This window comes from Lepidochelys kempii, chromosome 5 (genome assembly GCF_965140265.1).
Source record: "Lepidochelys kempii isolate rLepKem1 chromosome 5, rLepKem1.hap2, whole genome shotgun sequence".
Classification (NCBI taxonomy): Eukaryota; Metazoa; Chordata; order Testudines; family Cheloniidae; genus Lepidochelys; species Lepidochelys kempii.
The window spans coordinates 77898919-77918119 of NC_133260.1; the positions used below are offsets into that span (position 1 = coordinate 77898919).

Genomic DNA, 19201 nt, shown 5'->3' on the forward strand with positions numbered 1-19201 from the left:
GAGCTGTAGCTCACGAAAGCTTATGCTCAAATAAATTGGTTAGTCTCTAAGGTGCCACAAGTACTCCTTTTCTTTTTGCAAATACAAACCAACACGGCTGCTACTCTGAAACCTGTAACATGCTAGAATAACATAGGAAATATATAAAGTGGTTTAAGATGATTGCATTTAAAAATCATATGGCAATTCACGGTAGCGTAATAAATCTGAAGTAAAGGAAAAACTATCTTTCCATGAAACCTTGATAAACAGTTTCAGCCCCAATCCTGCAAATACTTATACAAAACATGAGCTTCATTGAAGCTATTCACAGTGCATAACATTAAACATGTATGTAAATCTTTACAGGGTCGAGGCCTTAATTACTGTACATTGCATATTCTGCTTTCCAACTTTACGCATGTGAGTAGTATAATTGAAACTACTTACTTTCACTCGCTCATAACTTTCTCCTTTTAGGCTGAAACTTCCCGTATTTGATCTCTGCACAATTTTAAAACAACGTATTCAACTTTTTTTTTTTAATAAGAGAATGGAGAATAAATACATTGTTCTGTTATTAACATTGTTTAGATTTCTTGTGCAGTTTCAATTAGCTGAATTTCAAACTGTGCTCACGGCTACTTTGCAGTGAGCCAAGCCTCTTTACATTTGAATTAAACCAAAAGTAACTCTTCCTTTATTCCAATTCCTTTCCCCATGCTACCAAATTTCTTTCAGATATTGAGGGAGGCAGTACCTGAAAATACTGTAGACTAGGTAAAAACTTAAATTTTCAATTCCATATCTGGTAAAAAAAAATTCAAACCCTGTTGAGCATAATGAAACTCAGACACATAGGGTGACTGGGTGGCTCCCCGATTAATTTTGTTTATAATTTTGTCATTTTAAAAAACTCGTTAAACATGTAATTTGTTTATTATATAAAAAGCAGCAAGGACTAGATGCAGTGAATCTAGAGGAAGGGATATTTGTTTTACAGGGTTAGATTGAACAATTGCCAAGAAACTTGCCACTCTGCATGTTATGCTCTTATTACTTTTCTATTATCGTTATATGTTCGCCTTACAAAGGCAGCAACTACCATCAAATTGTGGATGTAATTCACTCCGTGGGAAAGGCCTAATAGCACGGGCTCGACCCAGCGTCAGCCCGAGCGTGGATCCCGGTGCAGGGCGGCGTGAGGGGACCCTGTGCCCAGCTCCGGCACACACACACACACACACACACACACACACGTGAGAAGGGGAGGATCTGGACACAGACCCGCCCCTCCCCTGCCTGCTTGGGGGCTCCTCCGGGCTCGATCACAAAGCTCCGTTATTCAAGGCATAATAGGTCCCGACCCGCCCAAAAGCTGCAGTCCCTGAAAAACAAAGGAAAAGTCTCTCCCGCCCCCGCGGCCGCCCCGCAGGGCACCCAGCCCAACTTCCCCAGCTCTGCCCCCGGCACCCTGGTGCGCGTGGGTCAAACGACCAGCGAGTCGGCACCTAGACTGTCCCTCACCATCGAGACGCCATCTAGAGCGTTTCCGCAACGCTGAGAGCGGTGCGCACGCGCGCAGTTTCTTTTCGTGGTTGTCTTTGGAAAGAGCGTGGGCTGCTGCGGCCGCCGCCATGGCGCAGGTGCTGAACCTCAACAATGAGGTGAGTCCGCACGCGGCCCCTATCCCGCCGCACGTGGCCCTCGCCGGCGGTTTCCCGGCTGCTCCCTCCTGGGGCTCAGAACCGGGGCGCCTCTGGTGGGCGGATGTGGCTCCCCGTTGGGGGGCGGAGGGAGAGCGCTGGGGGCGGGCGGGTCCCGGGCTGCGCGTGGATGGGGGGGGGTCCCTGGCTGCGGCGAGTTGTTTCTTGGGCTTTTAGCTCATCACCCATGTCAGAGGAGCCCTGGGATCAGGTATGTTGTGGCCCCTCAAAGCCTGGCCAGTACCAGTCAGAGGAGGCCCCAGTAGCCCTGCAGTGTGGCCCATGGTGCCCAGGGTGTTTATAAGTAGGGGCCCTACCAAATTCATGTTCCGTTTTGGTCAATTTCATGATCATAGGCTTTTAAAAATAGTTAATTTCACAGTTTCAGGTATTTACATCTGAAATGTCACAGTGTTATAACCATGGGGGTCCAGACGCAAAAGGTTGCAAGGCTATTGTAGGTCATAGTATTGTCACCCTTATTTCTGTGCTGTTGGTGACCGAGGTGCTGCCTTCAGAACTGGGTAGCTGGAGAGCAGTGGGCTGTGCAGACATGAGGGCTGCATGGTTTGAAGGGGAACATAATCGCTTTCGGGGAGGGCAGGGCAGGGCTGGCCTTATGGTCCCTCCACCAGCAGCTGGAGTCTGGTGCTTGCTAGGAGTCCCCGGTGGGGCACCCCCAGCCCTGCTTCTCCCTGGCAGATTTCATGGGGGGAGACCAGATTTCACAATCTGTGATTCATTTTTCATGGCTGTGAATTTGGTAGTGTCCTATTTATAAGCCTCTAGAAATGTTTGGTCCAAGTCCTGCCTCTGTCACCCTCATTGAGTGGACAAAGGCTGGTGTAAACTTCACGTTACACCTTCACGTTGACACCACTGGGATTGAGAAGTGGCGGGTGGAGATGTTGTCTCATGGGCTGCAGTTGTCTGGCTCCATGGGTTCTAGTGGGCTCTGCGCATCCTGATCCAAGTAACTGTAACCAACAGCAGTGAGTACTAGCCCTTCTGCGTAGCTCAGAGTGGTGTTTAACCTGATGGACACTGTAATTTTGTTGGGTGTTCCCTGTGCCTTAAAAGTAAGGGCAGGTTCAACAGTTTCTTCCAGTTTTTAAAAACTACATGCATCCCTTTGGCTTCTGGCAGATTGAAATGCTGCCCTTAGATGGAGCTAGCCTGATTAAGGTTAACAAAAGATTAGGGTTCCACCACTGATGTTCTCGGTAATGTCCTAATGGAAAGCACAGACTTTCTCCCTTGAGGCTGCTGAGAAGAGAAAGGGTGCTGTTGTTCAGTGACCCTAAGACCCTCCCCGTGCCAACTGCCAAAGGTGTCATGTAACAGTAACTGTCATGTAACAGTAACTCCTATTAGGTCCGACAAACACACTACATCTAACATATTGTTATCCTTGTTGAATGAAGGCCAGTAGCCAACTGGTCATTAATATAATTGTGATATGTATGTATTAACACTATATGAGGAATTATGATACTTGCTGCTGATATACTTTCAAGTCTGTAGCCAAACAAAGGGAGAAGCAGGTTTTCTTCCAGACAGGAGGGAAGGTATTTATCTCCTTGTTTCGAAAGTAAATTCAGCATTGTGGAACCAACACCGAGAGCCCCATTTTCATGTACCTCATCAGGAAAAGCCGGTTTGACTTGGGGGATGTGAAATCAGCATAGAAGGACATTGGAGTCTGAACCCCAAGGGTTCATCTGGAAACAAATAAAGTAAATTCTGGGGAAATAAAAAGTGAAGCAAAAAGACACTTTTGCGATCCATCACTGAGGGCAGGTCTACACTTAAAACGCTGTGGCGACGCAGTTGCACTTCAGTGAGGACACTACTACACCCACGGGAGAGCTTCTGTCAGCATAGTTCATCCACCTCCACGAGAAGTGATAGCTATGTCAACAGGAGACGGCCTCCCATCAACATAGCGATGGCTACATTGGGGGTTAGGTCGGAATTACTGTCGCTCAGGGGTGTGGATTTTTCTACACCCCTGAGCCACATAGTTATATTGATGTAAGTTTATAGACCTGGCCCGAGAACAAAAAGGACTGTGTTTTTTGTATCCATGTATGTTGGATCCTGGCCTGGAAGGGACTGGTAACTGAGAAGTTGGTATAGGTGAGAAAATTAACGTAGACATAGATTTTTAGCCTGTTAGAGTTGTTTAGTCTCTCAAAGCATGGTATACTTTTGTTTTATTTGTAACCATATCTGTTTCCACTATCTTTGCTCAGGGCATGGCTACACTTGCAGATGTAGAGTGCTGGGAGTTAAACCAGGCCTTGGAGACAGCAGCAGGGAAAGCGTTGCCGTGCGCTTACACTGTCAGCAGCAAGCGCACTGTCGTGGCCACATTAGCAGATCCTGCAAAGCCACAGAGAGCAGTGCATTGTGGTAGCTATTCCAGTGTGCAAGTGGCTGCAGCGTGCTTTTCGAATGGGGGGGGAGGTGTTGTGTATATGTGGGGGGAGAGACTGTGTTTTGGGGGGCAGAGAGTGTGTCAGCATGCTGTTTTGTTAGTTCAGACAGTGGCAGGGGAAACCCCCGACATCAGGCCCCTCTCTCTCTCTCTCTCACATGCCTGCCTCAGTGGCAGCAGCATTCCACAGTAATGGTTTGCTTTGTCCTGGAGCAGATAAGCATGCTGTCAGAAACAGCGCTTTGAAAGGGGATATCCACATGCCTGTAGCAGAGGTCAGAACAATGACAAGAGTGGCCACTTGGGATGTTTCTGGAGGCTAATCACATCGCAGTAAGGCAACATATAGTCCACACTGACAACCGGGCCAGGTTTCAGCCAGGGCGCAGAAAGCTCTATGCTTCTTGTGGAGGTGGATTACCAGGAACGCTCCAGCTGCAGAGGCCAGCCACTCTAAGTGCCTTGCCACTGTGGACACCTCAGGAGTTAGGGCGCCCGGGGCTGATTTGATGCTCTCTAACTTGCAAGTGTAGCCAAGGCCTCAGTATCATTCAAATCTCTATTTTATGAATAAACTTCTTTGTTTTATCCTGAGTAGATCTCAGTACTTTAATATTAAGTGAAGTGTGAGTTCTTTGTTGACTTAGCTAAGCTGGTGTGCATGCTATCTCTTTGGAGGCAGTGGACTTCGTAATGACTGAGAGTGTCCAATGACACTGAGTGTCCAGCCTTCTCGGGGCTCAGGAACTGGGATACAAGTGTTACCTGCAAAGTAAAGTAAGGGCTGGCAGAGTCCTGAGAAGTTTGTCAGTGAGGCCTAACAGACTGGGGTAAAAGGATGCTGTCACCCAGTTTAGCTCCAGCAAGTCTCTGTTGCTAAGGCAGAGGGGTCACAAGGTCACCAATACTTGTGGGCGCCCTGAGAGAGCATCACAGGTTCTCAGTCACATGTTATCTCTAAAACCTTTTAGGGGCTACATCTTTCAAGCTGCTGTCAAGTAAGTATTTGATAATATGAAGCCAAACTCACTCCCTGATGGAAATAGAGAGCCCACTCTTTCTTGCCTCCCTCTGAGTCTTCAAACAGGAGGGCTGAGGACAAAAGGAAGGGGAAATAGTTTTTTCAAGCTCTCAGTCAATACCCAGGGATATGCAGTAGACAACTAATGAAGGGTTTGAGCTAATGAAGGGTTAATGTTTTACTCTCACTTCTCTCAATATGCACAGTATCTTAAAATAATGCTTAAGCCTTGTTTATATGTACACGGAAATAAGGATATTATTAACTAAAGTTCAGTGGTTACTTTAATTCAGACAGGTAGCCAATTGACCTTCATCTTTCTGGAGACATTCTTTTTGGATTAATTGCCTTAAAACTAAAAACTCTACTTCTTTGTTGTGTTACAAATTACTGAATCTTTTAAATTTTTTCCCCTAATTTAAGATGTCATATTTTGACAGTAGTTTTAAATGGTCCTGCATTATTGAGATTTCAAATTGGACAAAATCAGATTGCAGGTATTTTATTCCCTATGTTGTGAATGTGCCGGACAGCAGGGGGAGCATGAGACATAATATTTGGGCTCCTATCTTGCAACTGATAGTTGAAGTTAGGATTTGTCTATAAAGCGGGAAATTTCCCACAATAAGTATTCCACATATTCTTCAGTAGGTATTCTGATATAATTAATTAATAGGTATAATTCCCCTTTGTTGTCACTATGCTGCAAAAAAATGACTTTAGTCTGGAATAACTACTCTGCTTTGGAAGCAGAGTAATTATTGAGGAATAAAATTACTTATTTTGGAGTACAGTATCAACATGGTAAGTTATTCAGGAATAGATATTTGCTAATGCTGTGCTGGTCAGATGTCTGCAGACAAGCCCTTAGAGGGGGTGACACAGATGCAAGGGATCACATGTTTGGGTACAGTTGCCGACTCAGATCGCTATTATACACTCAGGTGGTAGGAGCCTTAAAGCTTAAGCTGTCTCTCCCTCTGACTTTAATCAGGCCATTAAATAGAATTGTTTTGCATTTTTTTAACTTCTTGTAGGGTGGATAGGTTCTGGATTAAGTCTGTCTAGGTCCAGACCTATCCTTTTAACTTCCAAATATTCAGCATGATAGGAACCAGACAGAACAGGCAGTCTGTTTATATAAAATTGAAAAATAAACATGAGTATCTGTTTAGTGATTTAGCTCTTTGTGTGCTATCTCACTTGAGATTTGGGATTCTAAAATATTAATTTGTACTTGAAAACAGAATGGCAGTTCTGCTCTCTAACGTGTTTTTAAACAATTCACTGTGGGGGGTTCCACATTTTCCAAAGGACTACAGATTATTTTTGTGCAGTTTGAGTACAAAGATACTGTTTTTCTAAGTGCTAATCATGTAAATTCTCAACTTGGATTTGAAAGTCATGTTATGTACTTTCCTCCTTGCAGATTCTTTTTGATAGTAAGGATTCAACTAATAGGATTAACTATGTATAAATGAGGTTGTTTGGAACAGAGTTAACTATTCTGGATGAGTTTATGGATCAGCCAGAACTGAATCCAGCTTGCTTGTGCAGCTATGTTGACTTTCTAAAGTGCTAACAAGAATAAAAAGGACTACAAATAGGCTTGGCAGAATTAGATTTTTATTTTTATAATTTTAACAGATATTGATTTATTTTAAAACTGTTTTTATTTAAATTTTCATATTTGCAAACAATTAGGGGGTTAAGCATTTTAAACTTTTTTTTATCAGTTTAAATTTTCACAGTTGCGGGAACTTAGGAGAGTGGGTATCAGACAATGGGACTCTCACTAATTTAATATCTATAAACATTAACAAATAGTTTAAAAGCTTTCTATAATTATACTATGACTGTAGACATTGAAATTCAAAAACGTAAAAGCTTTAACTGTTAAAACACAAGTGTCAACATTTACAAAACAAATAGTGATAAATCAAACACTAAGTTCTCAAGCAACATTTTTCTTATGTTGCCTACCTGTACCTTTTGATTACCATCGATAGAAATACTTTTTCATTGGTTTGTATGAATGGTGAACTCGACATTTATTGACGATCTAATCTTCCCAATTTATTTTTGGTCCTAAAGTAAGTAGACATGATTTTGAATACACGGAGGAAACATATTTTTGATGGAGTGTAATTTATACAGATACTTTTCGAAGTAGAACCACACAAATAAAAATAACTAATGAATATGGGGAACATGAGTGGTGAAAACAAGTGTGTTCCACACCAATTTTGGCAATTCTTTCATTTAGTGTTATCATAGATTGCATTATTTTGTCTTTGAGATCATAGAAGAATTTGTGAAGTCCCTGAATTCATACCAGTAATCATAAAAAATAATACAACCTAAAATGAGTTGGCAGAAATCAAAGAAACCCAAGCCACACAAATTCTGTGAAAGGTCTTTGTGAAAGGTCCTGATCTCATTTAACATAATACATTATTATACACTAGGGAAATAAGCAAAAGACTTACCACAGAAAACATGGATATTGCACTAGTACATGCTAAATTAGAAATATCTTTTGAGTTAGTGAAAAAAATCCATATTGGAGTTACTCAAGGATGATGGGTTTCAGAGTAGCAGCCGTGTTAGTCTGTATTCGCAAAAAGAAAAGGAGTACTTTTGGCACCTTAGAGACTAACCAATTTATTTGAGCATAAGCTTTTGTGAGCTACAGCTCACTTAATCGGATGATATAGCTAGAAAATGAAAACAGAAGAGATGGTAGAGCTGAACAATAGTAATTAAAGAAAAAAGCACTTTTAAACAAAGTACTGGAATACAGGTAAGATGGGAGACTACTGGAGGTACTAAGTGATGCGGGGGAAATGTGTGGATTATTTGAGAGAACACTATGAAGATTCTTGATCTTGCTAGCAGCTAATAAGGAGAAACAGAGTCTGGGCTCTGAAATCTTGTGGCAGTATTATGAGATATTGATGAGTGGCCAAGTTTTTCAGGAATCTATAAAGGGAAAATGGAAGGGACACTGAATTTCTTATAAGGGAATCTATTTATTTTTATTTAAGATCTTAATCTTACAGGCAAAGAGAGGAGCTTTACCATTGTCCATCTTGGGCAAGTGCATTGTTTCAGTCACTTCAGCAGAGAATCTAAGCTGAATACCAGTCAAACAAGTAATCTTAAAAAGGACTGATGCTTAGCAAAATTTTAAATTAGCTATATAGATAAAATAATTTTCTGGGAAACTAAACTGAAATAAATTACATGGGCAATTGTAATCGACCAGGTGGAGCACTCTGTCCTATGTTCAGGAGATAGTGGAAGTTGACAGCATTGGACTAGTTTGATTGTATTGCCTAAACATAGTGTTTGACTGTCTTCTCTTAAAATCCAAACCACATACAGATCCACAAGTTGAAATGCTTCAGATAAGCTGTTTAATTTTTTGTTGTAGAAATTTACACTTTCTTTTTATGGCTGCAAAGAGAAACATTAACTGTCACATCTGTTTAAATAGTAATTTTTAATTGCTGACATAGTTAAATTGGTTTGGAGAACTGAAAGGGCAAATGTTTAGTTAATTACTTACTAAAGGCACCTCCGGGACTGCAGAAGGCTTTTAAAGCAAGGTCTGCAGTCATTTAATGCTGTAGTCACTTACTTGGTTTTTTCCCCACCCTGTATTGATACATCATAGGTGATCTGAGACTACTAACGCCAGCCAATGTTTTAAAGATGCTTTTTGGAAGCAGAGAAGTTTCCCAGCTGCTTTTCTCAAATGGCTTTTTATTTTGGGAGCCCAATTCCCCATATTGTGTATGTCCAGTCTGAACTATGACCATGTTTATTTACAAGTCATATGCTTGTAGAGTGTATTTATTTGAATAGGGACTGTAGCTTGTCCAAGATTCTTTGAGTAAACAGTACTGTTTATGCTGTTTTGTGTTTTTCAGGAAGCATTTATCAGGACAAAACAAAAAATCTGAGATCTGATAATGTTCAAAAGTTTTCAGAGATACTTGTCATTAAGTGACGGCTGACAGCATTTGGGATCTCATTTTGGGATGTATAAGTAGGGGCATAGCGAGCAGATCGAGGGACGTGATCGTTCCCCTCTATTTGACATTGGTGAGGCCTCATCTGGAGTACTGTGTCCAGTTTTGGGCCCCACTCTACAAGAAGGATGTGGATAAATTGGAAAGAGTCCAGCGAAGGGCAACAAAAATGATTAGGGGTCTGGAACACATGAGTTATGAGGAGAGGCTGAGGGAACTGGGATTGTTTAGTCTGCAGAAGAGAAGAATGAGGGGGGATTTGATAGCTGCTTTCAACTACCTGCGAGGTGGTTCCAGAGAGGATGGTTCTAGACTATTCTCAGTGGTGGTAGAGGACAGGATAAGGAGTAATGGTCTCAAGTTGCAGGGGGGAGCTTTAGGTTGGATATTAGGAAAAACTTTTTCACTAGGAGGGTGGTGAAACACTGGAATGCGTTGCCTAGGAAGGTGGTGGAATCTCCTTCCTTAGAAGTTTTTAAGGTCAGGCTTGACAAAGCCCTGGCTGGGATGATTTAATTGGGGATGGGTCCTGCTTTTGAGCAGGGGGTTGGACTAGATGACCTCCTGAGGTCCTTTCCAACCCTGATATTCTATGATTCTGTGACAGGTTGTTAAGTTGATAATGTTGATGTCCTGCTGGGAACTAGACTGAGGCAGAGGAAATTTATCTCCTCAGTGCAGTATATGAGAAATCAGATTTTTCAAAATTGCTCTAAGGTAAGGTCTGGTACTCTTAAATTTTTTAAAGTGATTAACTTTTTTAAAAAATACAAACATTTCAAAAATTGGTTTCGTACATGGTCCAGTAATCTGATGCATTTTCTGTATCTAATCTGTGTCAGGCATTGTTAATCTGCATTAAGATTTTTATGAATTTAACTTCTGTAATTAGATGTAGTGCTTTGACTACCTTTTGATATTACAGGTTTCAGAGTAGCAGCCGTTAGTCTGTATTGGCAAAAAGAAAAGGAGTACTTGTGGCACCTTAGAGACTAACCAATTTATTTGAGTACTCCTTTTCTTTTTTCAAGTAAATTTGTTAGTCTCTACGGTGCCACAAGTACTCCTTTTCTTTTTGATATTACGTTGCTGTTTTTCTTTAATTATTAGTATATCTGAACAGACAGAGTTTGAGAACAGTGTTAAAAAAAACCTGTTGGTTTATGGTTGTAATAGATTAGAAGAGTCCTGTAGGGGAACTTAGACTCCAGTTGTCACCTCTGGGCTTTTCAGAGGCTGGGCAGAACAAATAAAGAACTTCCTACATCAAGGACTTAAAGAAAAGTTTTGAAAAGCTTTCTTCAACCTGTTTCCTAAACGTTTCTCAAGGAGAACTTTTTCACTGTTAACATTCTCCTTCCTCTCCCTCCTTCCCTCCAAAGGATGGTCTGGCTCCTAATCCCAGTCAGCCAACCTTCTCCTCACAGCACACACCCCTTCTAAAGAGTGCTGAAGCAGTTACTAATTCTCTTTGCCAACCCATGAGCATGCACTACTTAATCATACAAAGTGATTGAGGTGGGTGGCGGTGGGAGGGGGTAAAGAAATAAGAACTAGGTTATCATAAGGGTCCTTTTTTTTGTTTTGTTTTGTTTCTGTATTGTTACTGCCATACTTACTGACAGGTGTTTTGAAATAAATTAACAAAATAATTGAAACTGGAGTGATTACACAGTGTTGTTTTGACAAATAAAATATGCAGAATCTTAAAATATAGTGTACAGAACTTTTAATTTTTTTGTGTAGAATTCCCCCAGGAGTAAAGTGTAGAATTTTTCCCCCCACATAACTGCACTCAAAAACAAAACAATATAAAACTTGTAGGCTCTAAAGTCCACTCGGTCCTACTTCTTGTTCAGCCAGTTGCTAAGACAGACTGGTTCGTTTACATTTACTGCCTGCTTCTTCTTTACAATGTCACCTGAAAGTGAGAACAGGCGTTCAAATGGCCGGTTCATTTACATTTACTGCCTGCTTCTTCTTTACAATGTCACCTGAAAGTGAGAACAGGCGTTCAAATGGCACTGTTGTAGCTGGCATTGCAAGGTATTTATGTGCCAGATATGCTAAATGTTGATATGCTCCTTAGTACAGTCTACAAGTGGGAGCATAATCTTTTATCTTTTTACAGTGCAAATATTTGTAATAAAAATATAAAGTGAGCACTATACACTTTGCATTCTGTGTTGTAATTACAATAAATATAGTTAACAATGGAGAGAATATTTATAATTTCAATTATTCTATTGTTTAACAGTGTGATTAAAACAACAATCACAACTATTTTTTTAAACTCATGCTTAATTGCGATTATTTTTAATCACTTGGCAGCCCTAATTTTTAATTATGCTTTAACTTTAAATTTTAGAAATATGTTAACTAGTGTAGACAGAACACAAACACATGTTGCCAACACTAGCTATTGTCTTCATTACAGCGTTAGCTCAAGTTATCTACACTTGGTTTAATAACTCTCAAGTGAGCCTTGCTAAAGTAAGTGTGGTCACTCTGCACAACACTTGAGCAGTTCAGAGTGTTTGTATTAGCAGCACAAAGTAGTTGAGTCCTTTCTGCATTATTAGCTGGAGTATCAGTCCCGCTTGGGTGTCAGCCCCCTACCCTGATGGACCAGCTAGCTCAAGTTTAAAGGATCACTTAATTTGAGCTAGCGATTATTGTGTGTGCATGGGAATCAGCTCGTCTACACTGGCAGCAACACTTTAACATGCCTTGTGTAGTCGCGCCCTGCGAGGGGCACTGTCTACACTGGTGCTTTACAGTGCTGAAACTTGCTGCGCTCGGGGGTGTTTTTTCACGTCCCTGAGCCAGAAAGTTGCAGCGCTATAAATTGCCAGTGCAGACAAGCCCTCGGATTACTCCTCAAATTAACGCTGCAGTGAAGACATGCCCTAGTTTTTAAACATGACTAAGAGCAAGTGTTTGTTCTGTCTACACGAAAATATTCAACTGTATTAGTGAAAATATGACTAAAAGCTCAAGTGTAGGTATACCATAATGTGTCCAGAGGATAACTCCTTGATATGGCAGTGTTGCCTGGAATGTTCTGTCTTCAGTGTGGTCATTTAATTTTGTGTTTATACCAAATATTTTATGGGGTTTTAAAGATATAATTCAACAAATATTTGACTTTTGTATTTTATACATGTAGAAGGAAACCCATGCTTTTTGAGAGAGTGGAATTATCCTTCTATGTGAGCAAGACTTGTTTAAAACACAGTGGCAGACATTTTGTTTACTAATCTTTTAGTATTTTATGAAGTGTGACTTCAAAGTATTAGAGTTTCAAAACTAGTTTGGAAACTAATTCATAATTAAAAGCAGTTATCTCCTGTGTAACTGACATGGCTATGTTCAAAAAATGAATGTTGACTTAGTCTGTCACCAGAAAATCTCAACTAAGGCCCTGAATCAAGAAAGCACTTAAGCATGTGTTTAATGTTAAAAACATGAATAAGCATCTGTCCTGAATAGGAGTGCTTAATGTGCAGAAATAGCAGCAAGACTAGATCCCAACTCCTCAATGTGCTTAGCTCTCCTACAACTTTGCTGCTTTCTTCTTGAAATTCCATTTCTACATTCTGATGATGGCCACGTTGGATTGCTTAAACCCCATTGGTGTCTGTGCATGCTATAATATACAATGACAGGTTTCAGAGTAACAGCCGTGTTAGTCTGTATTCACAAAAAGAAAAGGAGGACTTGTGGCACCTTAGAGACTAACCAATTTATTTGAGCATAAGCTTTCATGAGCTACAGCTCACTTCATCGGATGCATACTCTGGAAAATACAGAAGATGTTTGTTTTTATACACACAAATCATGAAAAAATGGGTGTTAATCACTACAAAAGGTTTTCTCTCCCCCCACCCCACTCTCCTGCTGGTAATAGTTTATATAAAGTGATCACTCTCCTTCCAGTGTGTATGATAATCAAAGTGGGCCATTTCCAGCACAAATCCAGGGTTTAGCAAGAACATCTGAGGCGGCGGGGGGGAGGGTTAGGTTACCTTGCATAATGACGTAGCCACTCCCAGTCTCTATTCAAGCCTAAGTTAATTGTATCCAATTTGCAAATGAATTCCAATTCAGCAGTCTCTCGCTGGAGTCTGGATTTGAAGTTTTTCTGTTGTAATATCGCAACTTTCATGTCTGTAATCGCGTGACCGGAGAGATTGAAGTGTTCTCCGACTGGTTTATGAATGTTATAGTTCTTGACATCTGATTTGTGCATCATACACATTGTAAGGAGAGTGATCACTTTACATAAGCTGTTACCAGTAGGAGAGTGGGGTGGGGGGAGAGAAAACCTTTTGTAGTGATTAACACCCATTTTTTTCATGATTTGTGTGTATAAAAACAAACATCTTCTGTATTTTCCACAATATGCATCCGATGAAGTGAGCTGTAGCTCACGAAAGCTTATGCGCAAATAAATTGGTTAATCTCTAAGGTGCCACAAGTACTCCTTTTCTTTTTGCATAATATACAATGTGCCTCTGAATAGGTTTGATAATTCCATTTTTATTTCCATGTAGCACAGTGGAGTGTATAGGAGGAGGAAAGTAGAAAATTGGAGCAAAGTGGAAAGATGAGAGAAGGGACTTTTGAGAAGGAGTAGAAATATGGAGAATAAGATGCTTCTTTGATCTAGTGCAAGGAAATGCATGTTACCCTCCCCCACTCTTTTTCCCTAAGAGAAAAGGAGAGTGATAAGAATACAAACACAAATTTATGTGGGAGGAAGGAAAACCTTTCATCTTGTAAACTCTTATAGCCATTGTATACAAGTATGACAGGTTTCAGAGTAACAGCCGTGTTAGTCTGTATTCGCAAAAAGAAAAGGAGTACTTGTGGCACCTTAGAGACTAACCAATTTATTTGAGCATGAGCTTTCGTGAGCTACAGCTCACTTCATCGTCTCTAAGGTGCCACAAGTACTCCTTTTCTTTTTGTGTATACAAGTATGCTTCCAGTGTTTACATTCATTAGGCTGCAATTGTCTGTCTCCCCCCCCCTCCGAAAATCCTCTCCTTTTGTCTAATTTTGCAGTGATGATCTTATATTGAAACAATATCTTGTCCTTATCTGGCCATTAATTGATGACTATGAACTTGCATGAAAACAAGATCTTTGTTTGAACATATTTCTAAGAATAAAGAATGAGGGAAGAAAAAGATTAGAAAACATGTATCGTACACCAGATGTATTTCGTTTACAAAGTCTTCTAAAGTTTTAATATGTGGTCCCAGGTACAATAGTCTGCTGTCAGAAAGTATGTGTGGATAAACTAAATTCTTCTGAAAAATTTTGCTAGATGGCAGCACATAATCAGCAATGTCAATGACTGCTTTAGAGAGATCTATGTCATGTATTTGTTTAATATGGAAAAAAGGATTGTTTTTCATCTGCAATATAGAGGAGTACAAGAGTGAAACTGATTACTGTTCACAAATACAGTTATAAGATTTGAGTTTATTAATCATAACTAATGCTTTTAGGCAGTATTGGCCTATTTCTATTCTGTGGGACGGTACAGTTGTAGAGACTGAAAGCACAGAATTTGGCCTTATTTGATTTTTATTTATTTATTTTTAAAAGTTTCTTAGGTTTTGGAAATGTGTTAAACATGTGGACAAACAACCGAGGTAGCAAAAAGACAAAATATAAAAAATAAATGTATTTCACATTTTAAAGTCCAGTTGTAACAAGGTGTCATATTTTGTACCATGAATTAAATCCCCACCGAACGGGCAGTGGTGATCCATCACTAAGGCATGCTGAAACGGGGTGAAACTGATATGATGGTTCAGGGGAAATAAATGAAAATAATCAACAATTTTGTTTGTATATGCAAGCATTTGTCATAATATCCATTTAAACTAATTTTTTTTGTGGTGTGTCCTTCCGTCCCGCACATATGCCCCCAAATAATCTTGTGGGCTACCTAACAAATTCTCTCCAAACTAACTGAGTTTTAAAAATGATGGGACCTGTTCCTGCAGAAGTCAATGGCAATATTCCCATTCATTTTATCAGTAGCAGAATTGGACCATTAAAAGGATTGCATAAAACAAAACCTTCGATCTGGGAAAGTTTTTATAAACGCTGTCATTTTATGAAGCATGGTATGTTGTAATATTTTCTTACCAGATTGGTAGATCCAATGGTGGGCAGTGGATCTCTCTCAGATTAATAAACTTTTGATCTCCAATCGCCTCCCAGAAGGTGCTGGTTAAGTTTTACTTTACCCCTGGACTTGTGGTTCTTGCTCAGTCTTGACCAAGCTGAAATAAAAAACTCAATTAGTGGATTGGACCAGAGATGTTTAGATTATTAAGCATTTTAAATCAAGAATGCACTCTAAAGAAGCCGTCCGTCCCCCCCCCCACACACACACACACAAACACACACAACTTGAGCAATGAGAAAATGTATGACTATTTGTGCCTGGAGGAGATTTGGGCACGTAGAGATGGTGGGAGTTGTAATCAGAACTACGCAGCCAGAGGAGTCGTGCCATTGGGATAGTGAGGGTAGTTGCTGTTCTCTCATGTCATGTTGTTGAGGAGGAGAGGGGATAATGGGTTAGTGCTCCAGGCCAGAAGCTGCTTTCTCGTGGGTGGTTTTTTCCCCCCCCTTTACTTTCCATGTTTCCTTGCTGTTCTATTATAGATGTTTGCAGCAGTGGAGTGGGTGGGGGGAAGCTAACATCCTAAATTTCTGAAATGTTCTGTGGGGTGCCTCCAATAGTGAGATGTTTAGAAAGGAAAGATGAATTTGTAGTTAAAGCGCTAAACTGGGTCTGGGAATTCAGTTTGTAACTGTCACATAATGTTACTATGTTTATGAACAGTGCCTACCTAGTACAACAGGGCTCAGATCTCAGTTGAGGAAGGTCTCAACAGTCTACTTTAATAGACATTTTCACTCTTTTCACGGTTAACAAGACTGGTAGGAAAATGTGGAGTGGGAGAGCTGTTGGGAAATAGTAGGGTGTCCTTAATGGCACTGAAAATCATCTTTTTATTTTGACTGCAGATTTTTTAGTCTATTATTTATTAGACCACAACTTACCAGAAAGTCTTTTTGCACTGCTCTGTTTTTTGGGGTTTTTTTGGTAGGGTGTGCAGGTTGGACCTCTTAACTTCTAAATTTGTCTTTGTTATACAATTGAACTATATAACTCCTTATATAAGGAGAAAAAACAATATGCATATAGAACATGTGTGAAAATAGCCATAACTTATGAAAAAAGACCAAATATATTTACTTTCAGAGCCCTCAGACTACACATCAGAATATATTCTCTATGTGCCCAAGTTGTCAATCAGAGTGAAAATGGAGGGAAGTTTTGATTTGGGGATCTGTGTATCTCACAGGGGACTGTGCATTCCCTTATTTGTAGGGAGGCGGGTTTGTATGTTGTGCTATATAACATGGATGAGTATTGTTCTCCAGGAGCTGGTCAGATAGTGGTTCTGAGGAAATTTCCACAGCTAAGATGAGAGAAGTAAATAGAAAATCAGTTGCTGGATTCTTATTCCTTGCCTTCCTTTGCTCCAGAAGTGTTATTTCTCAACTTGTAAATTGAATGACCAAACACATTCTTTCATGGTATGTTCCTTTGGAGATATTGGCTTCTGTATAATGAGAAAAACATGTATTCTCAGCCTCATTGGGGTAGAGGGTGGAATTTGAAGGAAGGATGGGAAAATATGGTAGGGAGATATGTTCTGACTGAAGCTGAGCTGTCAGACTTGCATAGTCCAGGGCTGTTTAGATTAGTGTCTAAAATGTTTTAAACTATTAAATACAAAATATGTTGTTTACTTACCCGTGTTAGACTTTATATCTTATTAGTTTTACATGACTGACATTAATGGTGTTAATTGCACAATCTAATGGATCCCAGTACAAACTGAACAAATGGGAACTGCTTTGCTGTCACTGAATGGCAGCCACTTTGAGTGGGAAGCACCTTAAACACTTAACAATTCAGAGCCAATCCTCCATGATGTATATCTTACATCACCCAAAGTTGGTTCTTGGCTGATTTCTCATTCTTGCTTTCACTATAGTGCACCACGCTGGGACCTGTTTCCAATTTGTGTGGCACTTATCCATTTTTGCATTTCCATATTGAATTGTCATCATAACGTGTTAAAAGTAATGAACTCTTTTTACTTTCATAGTTAAGGCTAGAGAAACAAACTACTTTTAATATGTGAGGCATCTTCTCACAAGACTCCATCTTTGTCAAGAGAGTTGCTGAGACATTCAAATCAATTTGGATACCTTGTTTGGATACTTGATGCATGCACCGAAAGAACAGACTTGGCTAGTGTGTCGTAAACTGTGGTCTGTTTAGTTACCTGTTGGTCTTCACAGTGGTTAAGTGTTAGTCTTCAAGCAGTGACACTATGTGAATTAAGATTTTGGTATGCAGATTCCTGACCTGAAGTGGTTAGAAGATTGAAATTTACAGGCAATGAGGCGATCTGGTGCTAAGTACTGTACTTAGTTCTTCATCCAGGGTAAGGAATAGATAGATGATTGGGAGAAGAAAACCAACCAAACTGCTGAATTAAAGACTGTTTATATTTATTTTCTCACCTAATAATACTTTTTCTATGTAACCAAGGTCTGTTGATGCTGCAGGGAAGGTGTTGGATTTGGGCTGTAAACTTGAGGTAGGTTGAGGGGGAGAGGTTCTTTGATAGATGAAGTTCAACATACTAAAGTTTGAGAGCCACTAGGTAAAGCCATTGGGAAGAAGAACTTCAGACGAGCTATTGCCACTGAAGAACCTGCTTTTTACCTTTTTTTCCTGTTCACACTGGTGTGGGATGAGTGTTGAGGAGGACAGAAAGAGAACTTGCTTAATCAGCTTAGGCTGACATTCCCCCCATCTTCCTGGTCCAAAATAAAAATACAGTTGAAAGACAGATATCGGTTGGGATCTTTTTTAATATCCCTTTTAAAATCGTTTGGTCTTTTTGAGGCCAAAGCTCAGATATGCTACTTTACAGAACCTTATGTTTTTTATTACAAAAACAATAATTGGTTAATAGCAAAAAAGTAATTTTGTATACAACTTATCTTTCCCTTTTATTACATTAATCACATTGCTGAGGAATCTTTATCGATTGGTGGAAAAACACTAAACCAAAATTATAATTTTCAAAGTAACTTTGTCTCTAGAGGGCTAAGCAAGGCAAGAGAAATCATTAAAGTTTCAAATTCCACCTCTTTACCAAATGTATTTTTTCATGCTTTAGCCAACTTGGGCACATAAATATAAATACTAGCTAACTAAAATTTATATAATATATATATATATATATATATATATATATATATTTATTTATTTTTGCTTTGACTGCATGTTATAAACGTGTAGGGTGTTATGAAGAAAAAAGTATGTACTCTTTAACCTCTGAAATACTTGGCAACAGTCATCTTTAGCTCTATGGAAATACATGTAAAGCTTTTTGTTTTACTTGTGTTCCTTTTAAATAATCTTCAGTACAACAGTTTCTGGAAGAAAAAAAAATGATAGCTTGATCTTAAGTTCTGCCTAAAATTATTTAAATGTTAAATTACTGACATTCTTTTACAGACCATGTAGATGTCCTAAGGAAAAGGTCTCTTTAAAGCTTATGGAATTTCCAAATTTATACCATGTGAGAGAATTCAGAGGAACAGTACTTTTTCTAGGAACTCTTCCAGCAGCTGTTTTTAAAGTTCCTAGAGATGCCACATCATCAGTTATACTCTATTAACGGCAAACTATGATCAGCAGATCACACAGATTTTCTTTCAGCAGATTGCAAAAGTAATTAAACATGTAAAGCAGACCAGGCTTTGCTGCCAACTATATTGTACACAAACAATATCAAACTACTGTACTTGAGGAAAAGAATTGAAGTTTTCCTTAGCTCTCAGTAGTTTATATAAAAGTGTGTGTGGTAGGCCACGTAGGCTAGTTAGGTGCTCT

The 19201-nt window shown here is 39.7% G+C and overlaps 1 protein-coding gene across 6 annotated transcripts in view; it reads left to right on the plus strand.

The window, feature by feature from the left end:
- Window positions 1-1540: 1540 nt before the first annotated feature.
- Window positions 1541-19201, plus strand: part of SRFBP1 (serum response factor binding protein 1) — a 129112-nt gene continuing 111451 nt past the window's right edge. For 3 of the 6 annotated variants that reach the window (XM_073344802.1, XM_073344808.1, XM_073344806.1), the window contains exon 1: window positions 1541-1646. Coding sequence is in view for 1 of the 6 variants with exons in the window: in XM_073344805.1 (XP_073200906.1) it covers window positions 1617-1646 (30 nt within the window). In the remaining 5 variants the exon portion in view is untranslated. Of the gene's footprint in view, window positions 1647-3940; window positions 4101-19201 lie in introns of all 6 variants that reach the window. The other 3 variants (XM_073344804.1, XM_073344807.1, XM_073344805.1) reach the window with 2 other exon arrangements.